The sequence below is a fragment of the Perognathus longimembris genome, chromosome 17, assembly GCF_023159225.1.
Source record: "Perognathus longimembris pacificus isolate PPM17 chromosome 17, ASM2315922v1, whole genome shotgun sequence".
Lineage (NCBI taxonomy): Eukaryota > Metazoa > Chordata > Mammalia > Rodentia > Heteromyidae > Perognathus > Perognathus longimembris.
Window position 1 is genome coordinate 17087695 of NC_063177.1, and position 24940 is coordinate 17112634.

General features: G+C 52.5%; 1 protein-coding gene across 2 annotated transcripts in view; it reads right to left on the reverse strand.

The window, feature by feature from the left end:
• Window positions 1–4767: 4767 nt before the first annotated feature.
• Doc2b (double C2 domain beta) overlaps window positions 4768–24940 on the reverse strand; it is a 28272-nt gene continuing 8099 nt past the window's right edge. Inside the window, exons 2-9 of one of the 2 annotated variants that reach the window (XM_048365071.1) lie at window positions 24236–24315; window positions 19436–19510; window positions 18122–18231; window positions 17862–17988; window positions 13534–13691; window positions 6513–6594; window positions 5885–5981; window positions 4768–5053 (exon numbers count right to left, since the gene is read on the reverse strand). In XM_048365071.1, coding sequence (XP_048221028.1) covers window positions 4917–5053; window positions 5885–5981; window positions 6513–6594; window positions 13534–13691; window positions 17862–17988; window positions 18122–18231; window positions 19436–19510; window positions 24236–24315 — 866 coding nt within the window. In that variant the 3' untranslated portion in view covers window positions 4768–4916. Of the gene's footprint in view, window positions 5054–5884; window positions 5982–6512; window positions 6595–13533; window positions 13692–17786; window positions 17989–18121; window positions 18232–19435; window positions 19511–24235; window positions 24316–24940 lie in introns of both variants that reach the window. The other variant, XM_048365070.1, reaches the window with a different exon arrangement.

Sequence of the window (24940 nt, forward strand, 5' to 3'; positions counted from 1 at the left end):
CATGTATATGAGGCAAGCACTCTTGCTACTAGGCCATATTCCCAGTCTGACGACTTCTTCTTCTTCTTTTTTTTTTTTTTTTGGTCTATGAGGAGCTGATTATGCTTACAGAAGAAGATCCTTGTTTTCCATGTGCATATGATTCCAAAGAGACCACCAGTGAGGAAAAACTATGAATGCTCAGGATGCCCAGAGTTCAGTACTATACAGCTGGTGATTGCTTCATTTATACCACAGCACCCAATTTATATTAAAGACCTGCAGCCTTTCAACAAATCTAAAAATTCCACTTTGTTACTTAAATCAAGTGCATTAATCCTTACCTTGCTTTGGGGACACCATTTAAAAATTTTTTATTTTATTAATTAAATTTTGTTGACAAGGTGGTGTGCAAAAGGGGGACAGTTACATAATAAGGCAGTGAGTACATTTCTTGTGTTATCTTACACAAATGAAGATCAGCGCCACACAGCAGTTACTAAGGGAAAAGGGCAGCCAGACCCTCACCAAAATCATGAGGCAGCGGTATTGGTTAGAACCTGGTGCCTCTGCTGTGGTACTGGGCCCTTGGCACATCCACCCAGGACCTTCAGACAGTGCCTGACTGTGTACCCCAGATTACAGGCTGATTACCAACAGGCTGCTGCTTAGAAATGTGCATCGTTTTTAAAGCCCTATTTGGCCTAGCCCCATTCCGTCTGCCCTCATCTACTAGCCTTCCTGACCCACACTGCTCCAAACACTTTGATAGTCTCCAGCCGTATCAAGCGTATGCCTAGAACATTCTTCTCCAGGATCCCCACAGATTCTTTTTTTTAAATTAAATTTTGTTGACAAGGTGTGCAAAAGGGGTACAATTACATAATAGGGCAGTGAGTACATTTCTTGTGATATCTTACACCCTCGTTTTCTTTCCCTTCCCTAGATCAGTTAGGCATATATACAATACCCAGTGTACCAAAATCATATACAGTAGCCACATAGCGTACACCAAAGGAAATTAGAACTTTAAATATGTCAACAATAGAATTTGCTTATCCTTGTCTTATATGAACATATATACATAGCTGTTGAGCTACTGTGATCCACTGAGAGGTCTATTTTAGACCTTTTTATGTTTAGTAGCTTGGTTTTAGATACATAATGTAAGGTTGCTGACCCAAATCCCACAGATCCCTCTTGAACTTCTTCCAAGTCCTCTCTGGTCACCCTGTCACCCCAAGTGGTGGCTCAAGCCTTTATTCCTAGCTACTTGGGAGGTGAACATTGGGGTGGGGGGATTGGTTTTGGTGCACTCAGGGCCCCACCCAAAAAGTTTAGAAGAGCTTGTCCTGTGAGACGCTCATCTTGACCACCTTAAAGGGAGGCACTGTGGCACAAGGTACAGGGGCCAGGTGCCTGTCGTTAGAGCGACACAGGGAAGGGCAAATAGCATTGCAGTCCGGGTTGTTCCCAGACATGAGACTCTCTCAAAAATAACAAAAAGGACTTTTGAGTGGCTCAAGCAGTAGAGTACCTTTCTCAAAAGTGCAAGGCGTTAAATCAAACTCTAGTACTACCAAAAAAGTAACAGAAAGTTACCTTCTCTGCAACCCCACCTGATCCATATAAAACCTGTTCTGTTTCTTTTAAACAGGGTCTTGCTATGTAAGTCTTGCTGGCCTGAACTCTTCATCCTCCTGCCTCTTGACTACTGGATTGCAGGTGTGTATTATGATACTCAACCCCACCTGATTTTAACCTCTCTCCTACCCCCAATGCTTTCCATTACCTTTATTTCTATCTAGTACTGGAGTACTCAGAGTCTTAACACTTGCAAAGTGGGTACTTTGCCACTTGAGTCACATCTCCAGCCCCTTTTCCCATTGGTTATTTTATTATTATCATTATTATATTGTTGTCGTTGTTATTTGCTAGTCCTGTTGCTTGAACTCAGGGCCTGAGCACTGTCCTGGCTTCTTTTTGCTCAGGGCTAGCACTCTGCCACTTGAGCCGCAGTGCCACTTCTGGCTTTTTTAAATATATGTGGTGCTGAGGAATCAAACCCAGGGTTTCATGTATACAACACAAGCATTTTACCACTAGGCCATATTCCCAGCCCTCCAGTAATCCTTTTTGGTCATGTCTTCGTTTCTGCCCATTCTTTTTGCTTGCCACCTTCCCACACGCTGTTAGTGGGCAGGACACACATGCAGGTGCCAATAGGCATGCTGGCCTGGCTGTGCAGAGTTCTGCGAAGCTGGAATATGAGTTTTGTCTATATCATCACTTATACATGTCCACGTTCCTGAGCCTCGGTTTCCCCAATTGTAACGAGGCATGACTCCAGTGGGTTCTTAGTGAACAGTAAAGCCCCAGTAGCCTTCCCCTCACCCATCCACTCATTCTTCTAAATCTGTTGAAATGAATCTCACACGTCAATATTGCAATATGATGTTTCCATTTACTTTGGATTATATGCCATTATAAATATTAATAAGACTTAAAAAGGACACCTTTGGGAAGGCCAGACGAAAAGTACAAAAATTTTGTTGTGAGGCTGCAATGTGAGGAGTTTCTGCAGCCATCACATGGTAGCAAAACAGTGTTAAGCAGTGCACGAGAGTCTGCGTCGACGACAGCCAGAGTCCATGCATCGGGAGGTTCACTCGGTTGAGACGGAACAAAGGGCAGGACATGCACGGCCCGAATGGGCCGGGGAGGTGCAGTTCCTCCCTCTCGCCACTAGAGGCCAGGAGGTTACTGCCTTAGGGTTGGAAGACAGGCCCATCAGGGATTGGCTAGTGTAGGTGCGGTGGGCGGGGCAGAGAACTAGTTACTGACACCTGACTTTGGAATGAGTCTGGATTTTTTTTTAAAGGGGGAAAAAAGCGTTGAAAGAGTAATGGGCCCACGAAAAGATGCTCATCAAAAGCAGAGCCGATTCTGCAGCTTCTCAAAGCACTTAAATGCAATGTGCACAAGGCCTAGAATAGTCTCAGGACCCGATGGGAGGTTTTGCCACTCCTAGGGCCTCCTGTTGGACTCCCCATTTTACACCTGAGCTAGCTGGTCAGAAACCTCAGCTCCCATTCTGTCCTATGGTCAGTAAAGACCATCTTTCTTGACCAAGTCCACTCCTGTACAGCCTGGGGCAGTGGAGAGCCCTGAATTGGGTACTACAGATCCTGGTTTCTTGTCTCAGCTGGCCCCCACTTCCCCAAGTGTCTTTTAAGAAAGTCATCCTAGATGGGGCGCTCAGCCCTTCTAGCCTGTCCTTGTTCTTGGATTGGCTGCCCAAAACAGGAAGCCCAGGACATACTCAGCGCTCACCCATACACAAGGCCCCTTAAGTGTAGGCCACCTCCTTTATGTCCCCAGACAGTCCCCATTCCAGTTGTGAGCATAGAAGAGGGCTCCTTGACCACAAGGCAAGCCCAAAGTGGCAGGATGGTTGTCAAGGCCAATTAGAGGGTGACAGGCCCCCATGTCCACTATGTAACCAACTGTACCAAGTACTCAGTACATAGCAGACAAAGGGTTTGAGACCTGGTTTGCCTCTCCCAGCTATGTGGCTTTGGCCAATTATCACACTTTCTCCAGTGTCTGCTGTTCCCCCCACCCCCACCCCCCAAACATAAGCAAGGCCTTCCTCAGGGTGGGGAACCCATATCCATGCATGGCAGGAGTGCCAGGGACAGTGACGCTGCAGATCTCTTTTCCCTGCCAGCTAGAAAAGGGCTGAGAATAACGTGGGATTCAAACTATCACCCCAGTGGCCTTTCTTGGGTCCTGGCTCCAGCTGTGCTAGGTTCCTGGGTCGCCCTCCTCAGGGTGTCTGCTCTGTCATGTAGGAATGGAGTGAAGCATTTGTTTATCCAATGTTCCTGAAGGCTGGGGCTTTGGGCCTCGGCTCTATGACTGAGATCCTCTCAACCCCTTTCTGGAGAGACTGACTGGCATGGCAGGGTCTCTTTTATCATAGTTCCTCGGCAGCAGAGGCAGCCCCACAGGCCTTTTGTGAACAAGATCCTGACTGCCAGTGATACTCCTGAAAGGGACATTATGGCCCCCTTAGGACAGAATGCCCTGGGTAGCCAGCTTGAGCTGGCACCAGCTTGAGCCCAGAGGGATGGGAAATGGGCACAGAGGCTAGGAGGAATGCCTTTTCTCTTCTTGGAGCTGAGGACAACTTAGCAAGGTCCTCTCGGGAAGCCAAAGGGAGCAGAGTGGGAGAGCCAGGTCTGAGCACAGAGCTTGGCAAGACCTTCCCGCTCCCATCCTCTTCCTCTCCCTCCCCCAAACCTCTAGGCCCTGCTTCCACTGCCTGGACCGCCATTTCCTTTCCTAGAGCCTTGGTCATCGTTCAAGGCCTGACTGAACATCTCCTCCAGGAAGCCTTCCCTGCCTCCCAGCAGTCCGCAGTAACCACAGCACTTGCAGGGGCCCACTGTTCCTGCTTCACCCCCTATTGTAGAAGCTGGCATTCAGCTCCCTCCTGAGAAGGGGGGCTCACTTCACCTCCCTGGGGCTTGCAGATCCTGTCCACTGGAGCCTTCGAAGTGGTGCTGGACTCGGCTCACAGGCCTTCCACCTGCCTAGCAGTGCGAGGGGAATGGATGTGGCCGGAAGCGCCCTTTGCCTTCACCTTCGGAGTCCTGTCTTGTGCCTGCCCACCCTCCCTCTGCCAGTCCCAGGCAGTGCTGCGGCCAAGGCCCTGTCCCACCCTGGCCATCCTGGGTCCCAGGGCTCTGTCGTCGCTGTCCCCCTCCCTTTCCGAGCGGCCGGGCACTCTGTCCTCCATGCCATGGAGCTGCAGTGGCTCTGTGTCCGAGCAGGCCTTCTGAAGGTTGCCTGGCGTTGGGGCCACAGCCCTTGGTGGCAGCTGGGGAAGCCCAGGGCCAGGCCTGTGCGGCTGGGTGGGGGGAGGGGGGCAGTCAGTCACTGAGCACTGCCCCGGGGAGTTCGTTGGTGAGTGTGTGCCAGCGCTCGATCCGCTTGTCCTTGTTCTTCAGGCAGTCAAACCAGTGCTTCAGGCGTTCGCCCTTGGCGTTGATGCCTAGAACCACACCACCTGCAGGAGGGGCCGGGGGTGGGGGGGACAGGGACCTTGGTGACCAGGGGCGCGGGGACGTTCTCCCACCCAGAGCCTGTGCTGTGAGCTGGACTCTCCCCTGCCCACCAGGCCTGGCTCTCAGCCACACTCGGCCTCCCCAGCCCCTGTCAGAGCCCTGGCTCCTGCTCTTCGTCTACGGGGATGGGGATAGGGCTGGGAAAGTTGAGTGGGAGGGGCTGACGAATGGGGGCCACAAGAGGGAAAGAAGGCTGGGTGTAGTGGCTCATATCTGTAATACCAGCTACTTGGAAGGCACAGATTGGGAGAATCACAATTTGAGGCTAGCAAGACAAAAAAACAAGGTCCCATCTCCACAAGCCAAGTATGATGGTGCACTTCTATGATCCCAGCTGTCTGAGAGGCTCATGATCTGAGGCCACTCTGGGGGCCTGAAGTGAGTGCTAAAGCACCTGTCTAGCAAGTGCTAGGCCCTGAGTTCAAATCCTACTACAAGTAGGGGAAGAGAAAGAATAGGGCCATGCAGGGGTACTGTGTCACAACCACCGGGAACTTGGGGCCACATGGGCTTGAGTGTCCAGCCCCATGCATTGACCATCCTTTCCCCCCCACTCTACCCTTTCACATGTGGCTCTTCTAGGCCTTCATCACCCTATGGACCTGTCACTTGTCATGTGGGGCAGGTTGGGACAATGTCTGAAACACCTAACACTGAGGACAAATGGTCCATAGCCCTAGGCTTCCCCAGAGACCAGCAAGGAGGGGCAGTGACCTGACTCAGCCAAACCCAGGACAAGCACAGGATGAACCCCATTCCCACTGCCCCCTTACCGATGAAGTCATTGGATTTCCCAATGTCATAATCCCACACTGTGACCTCCAGAGTCTTCTTGGCCAGATCGCCATGCTTGATCTCGTAGCAGAACTCCTGGTGGCCAGAGGGGGGCGTCAAGGCCAGGGCCACATGTGGGCTGTGCAGTGTGGTGAGGACAGGGAAGGGAGAGGTGGGCAGGCATGGGGCTGGACAATCGTGGGGTCTCACCCATCCTCAGCCAGGACCCCCATTCCCTCATCCATAGCCCCTTCGCATGGAAGCCATCCTCTAGCTCTCTGAGAGCCCCTCTTGCTGTGTGTGGGTCCTGTTTCTACTTGACTTCTGGGCTAGCTTCGCTTTGTGGAGTCCTCTCTGCTGGCTGTGGCTGTGGTTCCCCTGAGGATGGGCCCTTCTTCCTCTCCTCAGATCCCCACACTGTAGGGTGGAGCCTCCCAGAAACCCCCCACCCCCTATCACCACAGCCTGGTGGGGGCCTCGGCCCCTAAGTGTGGAGGCTGTCCTGCCTGCTGGTCACCTCTTGCTTGCCCCCACCGGCTTCTACAGTGCAAAGCTCACCCCTCCACGCGCTTCCCCCACTCCCTCAGGAGTCGGAAGGCCTCACGAAGCCATGGCAGCCCCTGGTACCTCATTGAATTCGGGGTTCAGGGTTTTCTTCTTCACTGCTGTCTTATGCTTGGATTTCTTGTCCACATCTGGCTTCAGGTATCTAGAATGACAACCGAGGGCAGTCAGGGCTGGGGAGAGCCGAGGGCCACACAGCTAAGAGCCCAGCCTCGTCCCAGGGCTGCCCAGCACCGGGCTGTGGAGAAGGAAGGGGGCCTGCGCCCAGTCACGGTGCCCACAGGCCCTCCACCCCCGATGGAGAGAGTGGTGCTGTCTCTGGAAGTTCAGTTTTCATGAAGCTCAGATTTCCTTTTTCAGCAGAGCCACCGGTCCTTTGTTCAATTGTTTTTTCTTTTTTTCTGGCTGGACTAGGCTTGAGCTCAGGACTTTGTGCTGGCCAGTTGGGTGCTTTAGGGTTGATGAGCCTCCAGCTTTTTTTGTGCTTATTATTTTTGAGATAATGCCTCACTTCCTGCCCTTGTATGTCTGGACCTCAATATGCCTATTTTAGGTTTTCTGCCCTACCTAGAATGATAGGCAGGTGCCTCTATGTCTGCCTGTGCTCACCTGGAAAAATGATCCTCCCATCCTGAGCTTCCCACTTAGCTTAGGACAACAGGAACATTCCACCATGCCTGGAATAGGTTGAGAAGAGATCCCACCAACGTTTTGTCCAGGCTGGCCTTAGACTGTGATCTGCCTGTTTTCAGCCTCCCAAATAGCTTATAGGCATGAGCCACTGGCACATTTCTTTAAACAGATTAAAAGCCAGGCCTATCAAGGCTCAAGTAACTTGTCTAGAATCCTAAATACTCAGGAGGCTGAGACCTGAGGATGGGGGTGTGAAGCTAGTGGGGGATAGGAAAGTCCACGAGACTCATTTCCAATTAACCACCAAAAAAAAAAAAAAAAAAAAAGTGGAGCTGTGGTTCAAGTGTTAAAAGACTAGCCTTGGGCAAAAAAGCCCAGGGACAGTGCCCAGGTGTTGAGCTCAAGCCCCAGGACTGGTGTGTGTAGGAGCATGCATATGTGCGCCCCCACACCAGGCATCGTGATGCAAGCCTGTAATGCCAGCAGTCAGAAGTTTGAAGCTAGTGTAAGCTACACTGTGAAACTTAAAAAGAGGTCCTTGATGAATTCACACACCATAAATTCCATCCTTATCAAGTATAAAACCCAGTGTCTTTCCAATGTGTTTCCCACAGGGAGGAAAAGGCCTCCTGGAGAGGGAGGCGAGGTTGACAAACTGCCTTCTCCAGAGGCTCAAAGACATGGACTGACTTGTGCAAACTTCCGCATCTGCCATTCGTAAGGGCAGTGCTTGGAAGCCATGCCCAGTGATGAGTAGAGGAGGGAGGGGTTCCTGTGAGCTCTTGAGAGCCCATTGCCCTGTCCCTGCCTGGTTGCTTTACTCCTGCCCAGTGTGCTCTAGGTGACAGTCACTTCAGTCTCCCACCACCAACTTCCTGGCACCTGCTTCAGTGTCAAAAGAGTGATTGGATTCCTAAAAGTGCCATGATATGCCCAAAGGCAGGTGGCATCAACTTCTAGTTCAATCCTTGCTGGCATCTTACTGTTTTCTTTTTCCTTCCTTCCTTCCTTCCTTCCTTCCTTCCTTCCTTCCTTCCTTCCTTCCTTCCTAACTAACTTTCTTCCTTCCCTCCCTCCCTTCCTGTCCTGGGGCTTGAACTAAGGGTCCGGGCACTGTCCTTGAGCTTCTTTTGCTCAAGGCTAGCACTCTGCCCCTGAGCCACAGTGCCATCTCTGGCTTTTTCTGTGGTACTGAGGAATTGAACCCAGGGCTTCATGCATGCTAAGTAAGCACTCTATGACTAAGCCACATTCCCAGCCCCTCCTTTGTCTTTTAAAGTTGTGATTTTATTAGCTGATTGCCAGTGGCTCACACTTGTAACCCAATCTACTCAGGAGGCTGAGATCTGAGGATCACAGTTGGAAGCCAGCCCTGGCAGGAAAAGTCTCTGAACTCTTTTTCTCCAATTAAAACACCAAAAGCCAGAAGTTATAGCTCAAGTGGTAGCATGTCAGCAATAAAGCTAAGGGACAGAGCACAGGCCCTGAGTTCAAGCCCAATACTGGCACACAAAACAATTTGTAACGTTCATTACATAGATAATATTGATTAAAGAGATACTAGAAAGTATGTGTCAACAAAAGTGGGAGGAGGGCTGGGGATATAGCCTAGTGGCAAGAGTGCCTGCCTCGGATACACGAGGCCCTAGGTTCGATTCCCCAGTACCACATATACAGAAAACGGCCAGAAGCGGCGCTGTGGCTCAAGTGGCAGAGTGCTAGCCTTGAGCGGGAAGAAGCCAGGGACAGTGCTTAGGCCCTGAGTCCAAGGCCCAGGACTGGCCAAAAAAAACAAAACAAAACAAAAAACAAAAGTGGGAGGAGAAGTTAGGATACCTATTTACATCAGCTTTATACAATCAGCTCAGATTGGGAACAATCTATGAGCCCTTCAGCGGGGTAGACCTAGTCATCCACAGCTGTGGTTTATCCCCATAGCCATAGACTACTGAGCAAGAAGGAAGACTAACCCATGGGTTCCCACCACCACCACATGCAGGAACCTCAAAAGCCTCCTGTTGGGCTCAAGAAGCCAGACACCAGAGTCAGCATCCATTTGAGGATGCCATGAAAGCCTCGGCCAGAAGACGGTATGCCAATATAGTTGGCCTGTCCTTTGCTCCAACTGGAGACGAAATATTCCAAAGAACAAAGTACATTCCACTGAACACGGGCACTTATTTTGTCCCCAAGATTCCTGGTCAGTAGCTTTGTACGCCTGCCTCGGGCCTCTCAGGCCTCACTTCTCTTTCCTCCTCCCTCCCTCTCTCTCCCAGACGGAGACCTTACCTTTTCCTCCACACCCAGCCCTCCTCCCTGCTCCACTGGCGCTACGGGCTAGGCCACGCCCCCTCGGCCCCAACACCCCTTTTGACCCGCCCACCATCTGCTGTAGCCCCGCCTTTCTCGACAGCCCGCCCACTTTCGGCTTTGCCACGCCCCCTCTACCCCAGCTCTCCCAGCAGCGGGCGTTGCACATGGCTTCCAAGCGCTGCGTGCGCACGGGTCGTCAAGACTCCTGACACCTCCCTGGGGTCAGGACCCTCTCCAGCCCTGCGGCTGTCGCGCAACACCCTCCCCCCCTCCGCCCCCGCACCCGGCAGTGCCACCTTGAGTTCCTCGGTACAGCGACTTGTGCTTGCCAAAGGCTCCCGGAAGGATCCCGCACCGCAAGCTGCCCCGCGTGGCCTAGCGAGCGCAGGGCCTCGTGGGAGGGGAAACGAAGGTCACAGCTCAGGCCTGCCACATGGTGTTTAGGATTATAACCCGGTGTTGCCCATCACGCTGAGGGGCTGAGCCTGGGGAAGCTGAGGCTGGTGTTACTAGGAATGCAGGTTAGGGGAAACAAGTGAGAGAACGTCTTGGCCCACGGAGGCTTGCTTGCTCCTCAGAGTCTGCCACCCTGCTCCGTCCCCCCCCCCCCCCCCCCCCCCCCGCCGAGTTCTCCTTCTGAGCCACAATGCTTCACGGAGACCATAGCTGTGGCTCACGTCTGTTATCCTAGCTACTCAGGAGGCTGGGATCTGAGGATTGTAGTTCAAAGCCAGGCGGGGCAGGAAAGTCTAGGAGACTCTTATCTCCAATTAACCACCAGAAAGCCGAAAGGAGCAGTGGCTCAAAGTGGTTGATTGCTAGCCTTGAGCAAAAAGAGCTCAGAGACAGCACCAGGCCCTGACTGAAAAAAAAAACCCAAAACAACAAAACACCACAGCTGAGGGGGGCACTGCTGAGAATCTAGCCTGCACCCTCATTTACGCTGTTTAGGAAGGAGGAGACTGGCTTCACATGGTATTTCTGTCTGAAGAGTAATCTAGCATTGCAGGTAGAGGTGAAGGCACAAAACTGCCTCTCCAGAGACCACCACTCAAGAAATATAGGGGTCCCTCTGTATCTGTGGGGGATTGTTACCAGGACCCCCTTCGGGGTAACAAAATTGGGGGGTACTCAAACCCCTTGTATAAAAGGCTCCAGAATATGCATATAATCCATACACATCCTTACTTAGGCTTTAAGCCATCTATAATGCTGTTAACAGTGGAACTGCAGTGGAAATTGTTGTTATGCTGTGTTCAGAGAACACAGTGCAATTATTTTTTCGAATAATATTTTTGATCTGCAGTTGGATTCCACAGATGCTGAAAATATCTAGACAAACCATGCATGTTCCTACAGTTTGCTTTTTTGGCTCAGTACCTTTTGGATAGCTGTCTAGTTCTAATTTATTCTTTTTAACTTCCTAATACTCTCCTGTTATGCAGATGCCATATTTCTTCATTTATTTTGCTGACAAAAGTCGGGCTAGTACAAGGATAAACAGCTTTCCACCTGTGCCGTTTCTAGGAGGGGAACCAGGGAGGACACACCTACAGCCTGAAGGCATGTTTTCCAACTTCTCCCCAACACTGAGTCTGTGGCTTGTCTTCCCACAGTTACTCCATCCTCCCTGGGTTTCTAATCCACTGGTAACATTGTTTCGTTAAATTTGGCTTTCAGGTTTCTCATAGAAAACCAGTAGTAATCCCGGGACTACTTCTTTCAGGAGCCTGACTTTCTCCGACAATATAGTCGCCATCCTTTATGCCTGGTTTCTGCTTCTGCAGCCTGGGTGATGAGTTTTGCCAGTTATGGGGCTTGAACTCAGGGCCTGAGCACTCTCCCTGGCTTCTTTTTGCTCAAGGCTAGCACTCTGCCACTTGAGCCACAGTGTTACCTCTGGCTTTTTCTATATATGTGGAGCTGAGGAATCGAACCCAGGGCTTCACGTATACGAGGTAAGCACTCTACCACTAGGCCGTATTCCCAGCCCCTAAGTTTTTTGTTTTTGTTTTTTTTGCCAGTCCTGGGCCTTGGACTCAGGGCCTGAGCACTGTCCCTGGCTTCTTCCTGCTCAAGGCTAGCACTCTGCCACCTGAGCCACAGCGTCCCTTCTGGCCGTTTTCCATATATGTGGTGCTGGGGAATCGAACCCAGAGCTTCATGTGTAGGAGGCAAGCACTCTTGCCACTAGGCCATATTCCCAGCCCCCCTAAATTTTTTTTTAAAATAATTACTTTATTGAGATATAATTCACACCCGGTGTAATGTACCCTTTTTAAAAAGTCTAATTCAGTGGGTTTTTAGTATTACAGCTGGAGCCAGGAACCAGTGGCTCACACCTGTTAGCTACTGAGGAGGCAGAGGCGGGAGGATCAAGAGTTGGAGGCCAACTGAGTTACATAGCAAGACCCTATCTCAAAATAAAATTTTAAAATATTTTAGCTAATTTCTTTTTGTTGGTCATGGGGCTTGAACTGAGGGCCTGGATGCTGTCCCTGGCTTCTTTTTGCTCAAGGCTAGCACTCTGTCACTTGAGCCACAGCGCCACTTCTGGCCATTTTCTATATATGTGGTGCTGGGGAATTGAACCCAGGGCTTCGTGTATACAAGGTGAACACTTTACCACTAGGCCATATTCCCAGCCCTAGAATAAAATTTTAAAAGAGACTGAGGATATAGCTAAAGGGACAGAACACTTGCCTAGTGGTACTGACACAAGAATTGCGCAGCCATCGCCATAAACAATTTTCAATTATCTTCATCACCCCAAAGAGAAACCCCTATACCCATTAGCAGAAATTCTCCATTTTCTCCCAACTTCCCCATTCTTCATCTGGGCAACTACTTACCTACTTGGTTGGGTTGCTATGTATTTACCTATTTTGCACTTCAAGGTAAGTGAAAGCATGCGGCATGCGGGGGGGGGTTTGTGCTGTTTTTCTGATGGCCTTGTCAGTGTTGCGTGCTGCAGTGGATGAGTTTGGGATGCCTCCAGGAAACCCCACACTGGGGGTGTGGATGGCTCACCCCCCCAGGCGCCCTGAGGAGACGTGCGTATTTGCTGGCTTTCTCCCCTGGCCTTCCTTGCCAGTACTGAGGCTTGAGCTCAGGACCTCATCTGTCTTTTTGCTGGTTAATTGGAGACTAGGAATCTCTCAGGCAGATCTGTCCTCCCAGGTTGACTTTCAACATTGAGCCTCAGATCTCAGCCTCTTGAGTGCCTCAGATTATAGGTGTGAGTCCCTGGGGCCCAGCTGCTTTCTTTCTTCTTTGTGGCAGTTCTGAGGTTTGAATTCAGGGCTTTGTACTTGCAAAGCAGGTGCTCTACCACTTGAGCCCATCCCCCCAGGCATGGCCCCCTAGAGTTGTATACTGGCCATCTGGTGGGACCAAGATGGCTTCAGCCACCTGTGTCTCCTCAGTGCACCCTTAGGATGGGCCCGCATGCATCCTGTCCCATAGTTCCTGGGTCCTCTCCCCAGCAGCTCCAGCGCTGCTCTGTTGAGTTGGATTTCTTCACGCCCTCCCCCCCCCCCCCCCCCCCGCCAGGAGAGTCTCTGTGGAGCCTGAGCAAGCCCACTCCCTTTGTGAGGAGCCCCGCACTGGAGATGGGAGCCCCCAGGACCCCATGATTCCTCACTTGTGACCACATCTGCCCCACCAGGCTCAAAGTGGTCTTCCCCGGCTAGGCGAGAAGTTCAGGCTCAGGTCACTGGCATGAGCTACCAATGCATGTCTGTCCTCATCCAGTATAGGGCGGGGCACACAGGGCAGACTGGATGGAGCTCCCTCGCCAGGTCTCCCGGCTTCTTGCCCTCCCTTGCCATGGCCCCCACTTCCTCCTGTCCCCTCCTCCCGTGTCCATGTGACTCTGGACCCCAGGGGTCACAGAGGAGGCTCATCCATGGCACCAGGAGATAACTATTCTCTATGTGACCCTAGGAAAAGCACTCAGTGCCTACGAGCCTCAGTTTCCCTACCTGTGAAATAGGCTGGCCACATACAACCCCTCCCTGTCCCTTCCTGAGCTGTCAAAAGAAGCAACCATGGCTTGCTGGGCACAGGCTGGGCCCGTGGGGTGGGGAAGGGAGAGGTGGGGGGAGGGGTGCGGGTATAGGCTTGGCTGCACACTCACGTTTTCACGTAGGGGTCTGAGTAGCCATTGGCGTCCATGGCGGCCAGGTGTGCACACCGCACGATGCCCACCAGCAGGCCCTGCTTCTGTGAGCTGTACTTGAGGGAGATGAGGATGCGGCCTCGCTCCTCCAGGGACTTGTCTTCCGTCTTGTCCACCTGTTGGGCGGGGCAGTTACTCGGCTGTCTTGTACTGCCCCCCAGGCCTCAGCAGGGCCCCTTGTGAGCAGCCCCAGCCATGTCCCCTCAGGCTTTTCTGCCACCACTTCCTTCCTAAGGGATCTGAGGTGGACGGTGACCCTGACCCTTCCTGGAGCCAGGGTCCTGCATGTCTCAGCTCAGGCGTCAGCAAATTCGGGTCTACGGGCCCAGTCAGGCTGGACATTGGCTCTTCATAGGGTGAGGGCTAAAAGTGGTTTCTTTTTTTCCTTCTCAAGTGGTCAAAAAAAGTGGCAGCACCTGTAATCCTCGCTATGTGGGAGGCATGGTTAGGATGACTGCAGCAAGGGGCTTGCTGGGGCAAAAAAAGTGCAAGGCTATGTTTCCAAAAATAGCTTCTCCCAGACACCAGTGGCTCACACCTGTAATCCTAGCTACTCAGGAGAGTGAGATAAGAGGATCGTGGGTTCAAAGCCAGCCCAGGCAGAAAAGCCCTCCAGAGTCCATTTCCAAAGTAACCAGCAAAATGCAGGGCTGGAGGAATGGCTCAAGTAGTAGCCCCACCAAGCAATAAATAGAGTGAGCTCAAAGCTGAGTCCAAAACTCAATTTCATGAAAAAAAAAAAAAAAGAAATGTTAGTGTCTATTAACAAAGTTTCATCGGGACATAGTACTGTCCTTCCATGAACCTCTCCTCTAGGCTGCTTTGGCTCTACAGTGACGGTGGGTGAACAGAGGTGTTAAGGCTGGAGAAGCTTAACATATTCACCATGGTCCCTTTGCAGAAGCGCTCTGCTGCTGTGCCAGTCCGGGCTCTGCTCCTCTTCCCCACTCCAAACTGGGTCTGTTCCGGGGTCTTCAGTGCTGAGGTCGGCTCCCACGCTACACCTTAGCCCAGGCTGCGTCCTCTCCAGCGTGCCCTCCTGTCCTACCTGACCCACGAGCCCTGGTCTTTCTAGGACCGATACCACCCGAATGGCTTCTGCTTGGCTTCCCTGACCTGGTGGCTGGCCGTCCCCTCTCTGCTCTGCTTCCTCACGTGTCTGCCCTTAGGTTCTAGGTCCCTGGAAAACAGATTCTACTTGTGTTTTTTTTTTCTGTACTGGAATTTGAACTCACATCTTTGAGCTTGCCGTGCAGGCTTGGTACTGCTGAAGTCATGATTCTAGCCCCCCTCTTCCCTTTTTGTCATGGGGCTTGAACTCAGGACCTGGGCTCTTTGCTCATGGCTAGCACTCTACCACTTTGAACCACAGCACCAATTAGAGATAAGAGTTACACAGATTTCCTGCCCCAGCTGGCTTTAAACTGTGATACTCAGATCTCAGCCTCCTGATTACAGATGTGAGCCACCAGCGCCCGGTTGAGTCTATCCCTTTTTGCTTTCATTATTTTTCAAGTAGGATCTTAACTTTTTTCCCAGGCTAGTCTGGGCTGTGATCCTCCTATTTATACTTCCCAGGTAACTGAGGTGATGGGTTTGAACCATAATGCCTAGGTTTTTATTGGTGGAGTTGGGGGGGGCGTGTCTCAAGAACTTTTTTCCAGGGCTGGCCTCAAACAGTGATCCTCCCAATTTCAGCCTCCCAAATAGATGAGATTAATGGGTGTTAGCCAGTGAGCCTGGATCTACTTGTATGTGTGTGTGCGCACACGTGCACACCAGTGTCCTGGGACTTGAACTTTGGGTCTGGGCTCTGTCCCTGCGTTTTGTTTATGACTAGTGTTCTACCACTTGAGCCACAGGAGGTCCACTTCTGGCTTTTTTTTGCTAGTTTAGTGGAGATAAGAGAATGACGGACTTTCCTGCCCTGGCTGGCTCCGAACTGTGATTTTCAGATCTCAGCCTCCTGAGTATATAGGATCACAGGCAGGAGCCCCTGGTGCCTGGCTTAGTTGTATAATTTTCAACTTCAGAACTGGCTAAGGGCCTGACACTGAGCTGCCTCGACAGAAGCTTGTTCTGACCTTCATCTGGGAACAGAATGACAGATGGTCCCCTCTGGGTTCAACTTTATGCTGGGGTGGGCCTCAGAGAAAGGACAAAAGGCTGTCCAGGCTCTACATGGAGCATTCTAGAAGACAAGTCTCAACCTTAGCTCTGGTGTCCTAGGAGGCTGCCTAGCATCTTTCAGGGTGCAGCTTTGTGAGAGCCCAGAAGACAGAGTTTTGCCCCTTCCAGCCCCAGGGTGGCTGGGAGCCAGGCAGGAAAGCCACCAGTCCCCGGGGGGCCTCTTCATGCCCAGTCCCCATCATGGGGGCTCAGCTCCAGGCCTCCATGTCCCCACCCCGGGGGCTCAGCTCCAGGCCTCTGTGTCCCCACCACAGGGGCTCAGCTCCAGGCCTCTATCCCAGAAGCCTCTTCCTTCCTCTGCCCTCTGCCCACTCAGACATGCCTGCTGGAGCCCATGCCCCTCCCCCCAGGACCTCTCCCAGGACTCTGGGCCTGGCTCCTCTGGTGCCTGGGCTGCACATACAATCCATGCACCTCTATATGGCCACTCATATAAAGGGGTGTGTGTGTGTGTGTGTGTGCTTGTGATTGGAGCTCAGGAACATGAGGACTGTGGGAACCTGTGTTGCCTTCCTGAGTGATGAGGAGTATTTGGAAAAACCCAGTTGCCTGTGGTCAGTGACTAACAATAAGGCAGAGAAGAGTTCACCCATCACACAGTATCTGTGAGTGGGAGAGATGCGACAAGGGAATAGATCCGTCATGATGTGCAGAACCAGGCACTGGAGCCGGGCGTGGCTGGCTCACACTGGAATCCTCGCTACTCAGGAGGCTGAGATCTGGAGGATTGTGGTTCAAAGCCAGTCACGATAGCAAAGTCCATGGAACTCATATCGCCAATTAACTAGCAAAGAGCAGGACTGGAGGTGTGGCTCATTAATAAGAGTTCCAGCCAAGTAACTGGAAGACCTGGAAAAAAAGGCAGCCCTGGGTTGTGCAGGGGCCAGTCCACATCCTGAGGGCTGTGTCCTGCCGTGTCCTCCACACAGGCTGCTGGGCTTTGTCCCTCCCGGTTTCACCTCAATCAGGCCCCTGAGAGGGTGGTGTCCCTGTCCATGTGCATATTCCGGTAGCTGAGGGCCAGGGATTCTCTTGGTCCTGGACACTAGTGGCCTCTCCCCACCCTTCTGAACCATGTGAAGGCCAGGCACAGAGAGGGAGGTGGGCGCACAGTGAGGAGCGGAGAGCAGGCTCTGGAGGCTCAGCTGCTGAAGCCAGCCAGGGGGCAAAAGCTCTCTGACATCATTTTCAAACAATTGCAATTGCTAGGAAAAGAATTATTTGCTGTCTCCTCTGGGCATCTCAGAGGCACTTCAAGTCTAACGTGTTCCAATTGAGCTCCTGCATGGCTGTCGCTCCCGTTGCCCCTAGTCAAGGGCCGCCTGGTGCCGCCAGCCGCTCAGGCCCCGGACCTGCAACTGCCCTTTGCCTCACCCGAGGCCCAGCCTGCTGGGACATCTGTCTGGAAGCAGGTCTGTCTCTGGCCTAGGAGGGGCCCTTACCCTCTCTCCTCCTTCTTCTTCTTGCCAATCTGAGCCCAAGAAGCTGAGAGCTGGGGACTTATTCAAATCCCTGGGTTCAAATCCCCAGCCAGAAAAAGCCAAGCAACAGCACAAATACAAGCCTCAGTGCTAACACAATAAACAAAAGCAGAGCCAGGTGTTGTTGGCTCCCACCTGTAATCCTAGCTTCTCAGGAGGCTGAGATCTGAGGAGTAGGACTGCGGTTCAAAGCCAGCTCAGGCAGGAAAGTCCAGGAGACTCTTACCTCCAATTAACCACCAGAAAACCAGAAGGGGCGCTGTGGCTCAAAGAGGTAGAGAGCTAGCAGTGAGTAAAAGAGCTCAGGCACAGTGCATAGGCCCAGAGTTGAAGCCCCACAACCAACAAGACACACACACACACACACACACACACGAAAACCTGGGGATGGAGGTGTGGCTCTGGTCATAGAGCGCCAGCTCAGATCCCAAATTTAAATCTTAAACCAACCCCCCAGATATCCCTATGTCATTGCCTAGCATCCGCTTCCCAATGTTACCTCTGGGATGGCCCCCTCTCCTGGCTTTGGGCTCCACTCACCCCCACGCCTCTTAAAGGAAGTCCCAAGTGCCTCCCACACCTGTGGCCACGCACGTGGGGGCCGAGGCCGCTCACCGGCAGCTGCTTCTCCAGGCAGATGCTGAACGTCTTCGTGTGGTTGGGCTTCAGCCGCTTCAGGGGCACCCGAGTCTCGCCGATGAACTCATTATGGCGGAACTTGTCCTCATCGCACACGGAGATCCTGGGGGGGAGGGCAAGGCCAGCACCTCAGACACACAGCGGGGAGGGGCACCACCCGTGCTTCCACAGCCACTGTGGGTCTGGTCCTGGGCCTGGCAGCCCTGTGGGTCGGGCGGCCCGGGGCCCTCACCCACCGCAGAGTCTTGCGGATCATGTCCTCATCTGTGATTCCGTAGTAAGTGAGGGTCTCATTCCACGTGGGGTTCAGAGTGTTCCGCAGGGTTTTTGTTCTGAGTTTATTTGCCTGGGGAAAAGAAAAAAAAATGATTAGCCCCAAATGAGCGCAATAGGCAGAATCAAGGCCCCCAAAGTAGACAGCATCCTAGTTCTTGGAACCTGTGGCGTGGTGACACGCAGAGGGGGCCTAAGACCACAGATGGAATGATGATCACCAAATGGCTGACTTTGAGCCGGGCACTGGTGGCTCACACCTGTAATCCTAGCTACTTAGGAGGCTGAGATCTGAGGATCATGGGTCAAAGCTAGCGCAGGCAGGAAAGTCTGTGAGAGTCTTATCTCCAATTAACTACCAGAAAAACAAGGTGGAGATGTGCAAAGTCGTAGAGCACTAGCCTTGAACAGAAGAGCTTGGAGATAGCACCAAAGCCCTGAGTTCAAGGCCCACAACTGACCAAAAAAAAAAGCAAAAGCTAACTATTCTAGAGAGGGGTACCTGTCATCCCATGGGTCCTTAAAAGTAGGGCTGGGAATGTGGCCTAGTGGTAGAGTGCTTGCCTTGTATACATGAAGCCCTGGGTTCGATTCCTCAGCACCACGTATATAGGAAAAGCCAGAAGTGGCGCTGTGGCTCAAGTGGCAGAGTGCTAGCCTTGAGTGAAAAGAAGCCAAGGACAGTGCTCAGGCCCTGAGTCCCAAATCCCAGGACTGGTAAAAAAAGAAAAAAATAGAAGAGCGGGCCAGAAAGGGAGGTGCGACTATGGGAGCAGGTCAGGAGATGCATATGGTTGGTTCTGAATGTGTAGGAAGGGGCCACAAGCTAAGAAATACAGGTAACCTCTAAAAGCTGGGAAGGGAGGGGAACTAAGATTACTTTCAGGACTCCAGAAGAAATGTAACCCTGCTTTCAGTGTAGCGATGCCTGTCAGGCTTCTAATCCACAGACAGACCAGGGAGATAATACATGTGTTGTTTTAAGCTCTTTAACTTTGTGGCAGGTTGTTGTAGGCTACCACAGGGAGCTGCCCTGAGGAGTACTTCCGCTTCAGGCCTCTGTGGGGAGCACTGGTTCTACAGGAGGCGGGGGACCTCCTTCAGGTCCCCTCTTCCTGGCTTTTGCTCAGGTTGTTCCTTCTGCCTAGAGCATGTCTTGTCATGGTGTGTCCTGTGAGGGCTGGTGCAGTGCCTCTCCTCCTCCCTTTGTGTTTCTGTCTGCCTGCTGGCTCAGCAGGCACAGGGGCAGCGCTTCTATGCCACGTTGTCCCTCTCACCTTACTGGCTCCTGGTAGCAGGTGGAGTTTGACGTAGGGGTCCGCCAACCCGTTGTGGTCCATCGGCTTCAGGCCCTAGAGCAGAGACCACCAGAGGGTGTGAGCTGGAAATCAGGGACATGGAGCCACCAGCAGATAATTTTGCACACCCTTGGAGCCTCCTGGCTTGGCTCCTTCATGACCCTCTGTGCAGCCAAGCCAAAGTCCTAGATGGGCTGTGTAAGGCTGACTCATTCTCCCCTCCCTATGACACCGTGGCCCAGGGCAGCTGCCATGGGGCCTTTTTTCCTAGCCTCGGGATCATGCGCAGCAGGCAGGGACCAACAAGCCTCACTGCCTTGGGCAGGTCCTTCCCCCATCCCAGCCCCTCTCCCGTTTCTCGAAGTCTCCTTGGAGACTTCCCTTCCTGACCCTAAGTCCACATGACCCTCCGTTCACTCATGTACACGACTCCTTTGGTGGCTGGGATATGTGTTCTGCATCCTGGGAGGCTGGATGGACCCGTGCTCAGCTTCTCTCTGGATTTGCTCCATTGTCAGCCAGTCAGGGTCCCCAGAGCCACAGGCTGCCTGGCTGTGGAGGGTTCTTCCACAAGATGGCACCCCTCCCTAATGCTGCTTCCAGTCCTGACTACTCAGGTATGCAGGGCCTCAGGGGCACACAGGCACCATGGGCCTGGAGGTGTTTGCATCAGGAAATTGCACAGGGCCAGGGGGTAGGCAGGGTGGTGTGGGCAGGCCCATTGTCTATTCCATCTTGCTGCTACCGGGACACCCCCAGGCCTGGCCTCTAGGTTGAAAGGCTGTGTGTGTGTGTGTGGGGGGGGTTCTACCTATCACTTCTCAGCTGTCAAAACAGGGCAGAGGGGTGGGTAGGCTGGCTGGAGCTCAGCACTCAGCTCCGGCTCCCATTTTCTAGGCAAGGGGCCCTGGGCCAAGCCTGGCCCATCCTCCGGGCCTCCACAGCCTGTAGCAAAATTCAAAGGATCCTGGGAAATCCAGTGACTCCTTGTGAGCAGGGGATGACTGCAGGCTTGTGTTTTATTTCTATAATTCTCACACATTTGCTTATTATTGTGGCTTAAAATGTTTTCATTGGGTCAAATCTGTGACTTTTCTTGCAGATCTTTGGGGTCCTCATGATTAGATGGGGCTTGGGGCATGTGTGTGATTGTCAGGCTGGGATGGTGGTGAGGCCTGCTCTGTCCTTCTGACCCCCAGACTGCAGTGGGACCGCTGCGCCCCTCCACTAGGCCAGTCCTGGGCACCCAGGCAGCTGTACACCTTGCCAGAAGTAGGAAGAGTTGACATGGACACTGCCAGAGGTAGCATCGCTCTTGTTTTCATGCAGGTGGCCTCCCTGTCCCTGGTGTCAGGCCTCCCTCAGTCCTCTGTGGGGGCTGCCCAGCAGGGAGCCTGACCCTGGGAGGAAATGAGGTCAGAGGCTATGGAAGGGGTCTTCTCCACTGATCATGTCTGCAAGAGACAAAAGCTGAAGCCAAGGGAGGGCAGCAGAGGAGGTGCTGGCACCAAGAGGACAAATGGTCCTCCTCCCAAACCCCAGGTCCTTGCTGGCTAGTGAGGGGCTCAGAGGCTGCTCTCTGCATTGTCAAAGCCAAGGTGGCCACCAGGCCCAGTCTGGAGAAGGAAAGTGTTCCGACAGCTCCAGCAGCGATTGGTAGGGGGGTTGGGGTTGAGTGAAATGATAAGCACTCATCTGACCTACTCAAGAGGCCGGGATCTGGGGGCTTGTGGTTCAAAGCCAGCCCTAGCAAAAAAGTCTGTGAGACTATCTCCGATGAATCAGCAAAATGCTAGGCTAGAGGTATGGCTCAAGTGGCAGATTGCCAGTTGTGAACAAGAAAGTTGAGCAAGAGACCCTGAGTTTAAGCCCTGGTCCTGGTATACATATGCACACGCATGCATGTGCTCTCTCTCTCTCTCTCTCTCTCTCTCTCTCTCTCTCTCTCTCACACACACACACACACACACACACACACACACACACAGAGTTTGAGGGGATTGGGTATGCTGATTCATGCTTATAATCCCAGCTACTTGAGAGGTGGAAATTGGGAGGATTGAGGTTTGAAGCTAGTCTAGGCAAAAAGTTGTAAAGACCTCATCTCAGTCAATAGATGGGCATGGTGGTGTTCATCTCTCATTCCAATTACACAAGGAGGTATAAATAGGAGGATGGTGGTCCAGGCTAGCTGGGTATAGACAGAGACCTTATCCTCAAAATACCTAAAGCTGAAAGGGCTGGGAGCATGGCTGAAGTGGCAGCGGGCCTGCTGAGCAAGGCCCTGGCTTCAAACCCCAGTAATAAAAAGCAAACAGACAATTAAACCAACTTAATTCTGGGGACGGATGGTGTTCATGGGGCACAACCTCACACCAGCCCTGTGCACTTCAGAATGGTTGCCATGGTAAAGTTTATGTTTGCACTATCTCACCAAGTCCTCCGGGACTGTGCCCTGTTCACGAGCGTGTGCCTCTGTCCTGCAGGACAGTGCCGGGCACTGAGTACTTAGGAGGTGCTGCCCGTTCCCTTGTTTTCTGCGCACAGAAGTTACACAGGGTGGCAAAATGAGCTCAATTTACAGATGAGCAATGGAGACCAACTTCACCCAAGGTAAGGGGTGCAGCCCTGAGGGGCTTCCCCCATCACCCCACAACCCCAAAGCACTGAGTCAGCCCTAATTTGTTTTATTTTATTTCATTTATTTTTGCCACTCCTGGGGCTTGAACTCAGGGCTTGTGTGCTGCCTCTGAGCTTTTTTTGCTCAAGGCTAGAGCTCTGCCACTGGAGCCACAGCTCCACTTCTGGTTCTTTCTGAGTTGTTTGTTGGAGATAAGAGTCTCATGGGGGGCTGGGAATGTGGCCTAGTGGTAGAGAGCGTGCCTAGCATGCATGAAGCCCTAGGTTTGATTCCTCAGCACTACACAAACAGAAAAGGCCAGAAGTGGCACTGTGTCTCAAGAGGTAGAGTGCCAGCCTTGAGCAAAAGTAAAAGGAAACCAGGGATGGTGCTCAGTCCCTGAGTCCAAGCCCCAGGACTGGCCAAAAAAAAAAAAAAAAAAAAAAAAAAATCTCATGGACTTTCATGCCTGGACTGGCTTCAAACTGTGATCCTCAGATCCCAGGCTTCCTGAGTAGCTCAGATTACAGGCGTGAGCCACCAGTGTCCAGCTCTTTATTTTATCTAGTGTACTTATTTTTATGTGGGGTTTGGACTCAGGGCCTTGCATTATGGCTTAGAAGTTTTGGTCAAGTGCTCTAACACTTGATCCACACCTTCACTTCCTCAGTCCTGCTTTAATTCCTACTCTGGGGCCCAGCCCGAAGCCCCAGGTCTTCCCTGCACAGCTGCAGTTACAGAGAAGGAATTAGAAGGGGCCCACTGTGGTTCTGGGGCCTCCCACACTGATGCCTTCAGATATGCACTCTAAGTGGGCATATTAGTGTATGCACTGGTACCCGGAGAGATCTGTGCATGTACAGATGTGCACGTACGTGTGCAGTCACACCCACACACCTGGAGGGAGGCAGAGAAGGCAGGATGTGCCTGAGGTTTGCATGCGGGGGTGGGGGAGGTGGAGGGGGTGTACCAACAACTAGTCCCCAAGCCTGGACAAGCTCTGCGAAGCTAGGGAGGGTAGAGGAGAAGAGTCTGCCTGGCACACAGTCTGACCTCTTCCTTGAGGGCTTGGGGGCCCTGGCTGGCTCCATTCCTTGGAGTGGGCCTGGGTATCCCCCAAGTCATGGCTTAAGGGGATAGAGCAGCTGGGCCCAGTGGGGACGGTCCTCACACCTGCCGTGATAATCCTCGTGTGGCAGCCCGGCTGGGCTGGGAGACAAGTGTGGGGTGTTTGTAAGGGTACAGCAGGTTGGGTCTGGGCCAGGCAGCTCCATGGCAGCCCCTTCCCCTGAGCAGGGCTGGCCTAGGCTCTTCTACAGCCCTACTGGGTGCTCTACAGCCCTACTGGGTGCTCTACTGGCCAGCCTGGCCCTTACCTTTCGAGAGAACATCAACTTGGGCACCTTTCTCCCAGAAGGAGCCATGTGCGGGGATGAAGAAACACAGATGAGAACAAGCTGCACTTGCTGGCTCAGTGCAGCGCTGCAGGGGCTCACAGACACCTGGAAGCCCAAATAGCAGGGCTCCGAGGGCTCTAGCTGGAGGGTCAGTTTCCTCTGATGGCACCTGCAGCTTGCAGAGCAGGCCAGGTGGGGGGGGGGGGGTCCAGGCCAGGAGGCCTCCGCACGCAGCCCTCCCTCCCTGTCTTGCTACAGGACACACCCACTTTCCTGCTTCCAACCTCAACAGCCTGTCTAGCTGCCTCCTCAAAGCCCTGCTGATTCCTCGCTGCTTTTGCTCCACCAAATGCACTTATTGTACAGAGCTTTTTTAAAAGCCTGTACTAGGGCTTGAACTCAGGACCTGGGCACTGTCTCTTAGCTTTTTGGCTCAAGACTGGTGCTTAAGTCACACCTCCACTTCCAGCTTTTCAGTGGTTGGTTGGAGTTTCACAGCCTCTCCTGCGTTGGACTTTGATCCTCAGATTTCAGCCTTCTGAGAAGTTAGGATTACAGAGGCGAGTCACCAGTGCCCAGCTTGTAAGGGTACTTTTAGGAATAGGCTTTAGAAGTGGTTTAGGCAAGAAATTCCTCCCTCTATACTGTACCTCACATGGTATAGACACCTTGAAGCCTGAACAGAAAGGGTGGGGGGAGACTTCCCTCCATTCCTGGGCCATTCCTCAGGAGCCCAGAGCTGGGGATGGGGTGGGGGCCTACCTTGGCCTTGCTGATGGTGCAGTGCAGAGCGTTGTTCTCTTGGTCATACAGCAGGCTGAAGTCCAGTGTGCCCAGGGCAGCTGTGGGCAGAGGAGGACAGGGGTCACACTCCAGCTGCATCCTGTAGGAATGCCACCGTCCTGTGTGGTTTGAAGAGCCACTCTTCCCCTCCCACCAGCCTCCTCAAGATGAAAAGATTTGCACAGGACAAAGATCCTTCATAATCCTTTTCAGAATATGCAAACGTGCAGAATCTGCAGGAAATGGCGGCAGTAACAGCAAAGCTGATCTGGAGGCGCCACAGGTATGCGCAGCCCCAGGTCCCAGGCCACCTGGCCCGACGGACAATGGACGCTGGCTGTCACGCACTGTTTGCACGGCTGCTGTGTGATGCAAAAGGTGAGAGAAATGTTTTTTTTAATGGCTGGAATTAATTAAAGAAACCAAAGTGTTACTGTCACACCAAAGCCAGGCACGGGTGGCTCATGACTGTAATTTGACTGTAATTCTAGCTACACAGGAGGCTGAGATCTAAGGATCGCAGTTCAAAGCCAGCCAGGACAGCCCAAGGGACTCTTCTTATCTCCAATTAACTGCCAGAATACTGGAAGTGGTGCTGTGGCTCAAAGTTATAAAGCACTAGCCTTGAGCAAAAGGGCTCAGGGACAGTGCCCAGGCTCTGAGTTCAAGCCCCTAAAAAAAGAA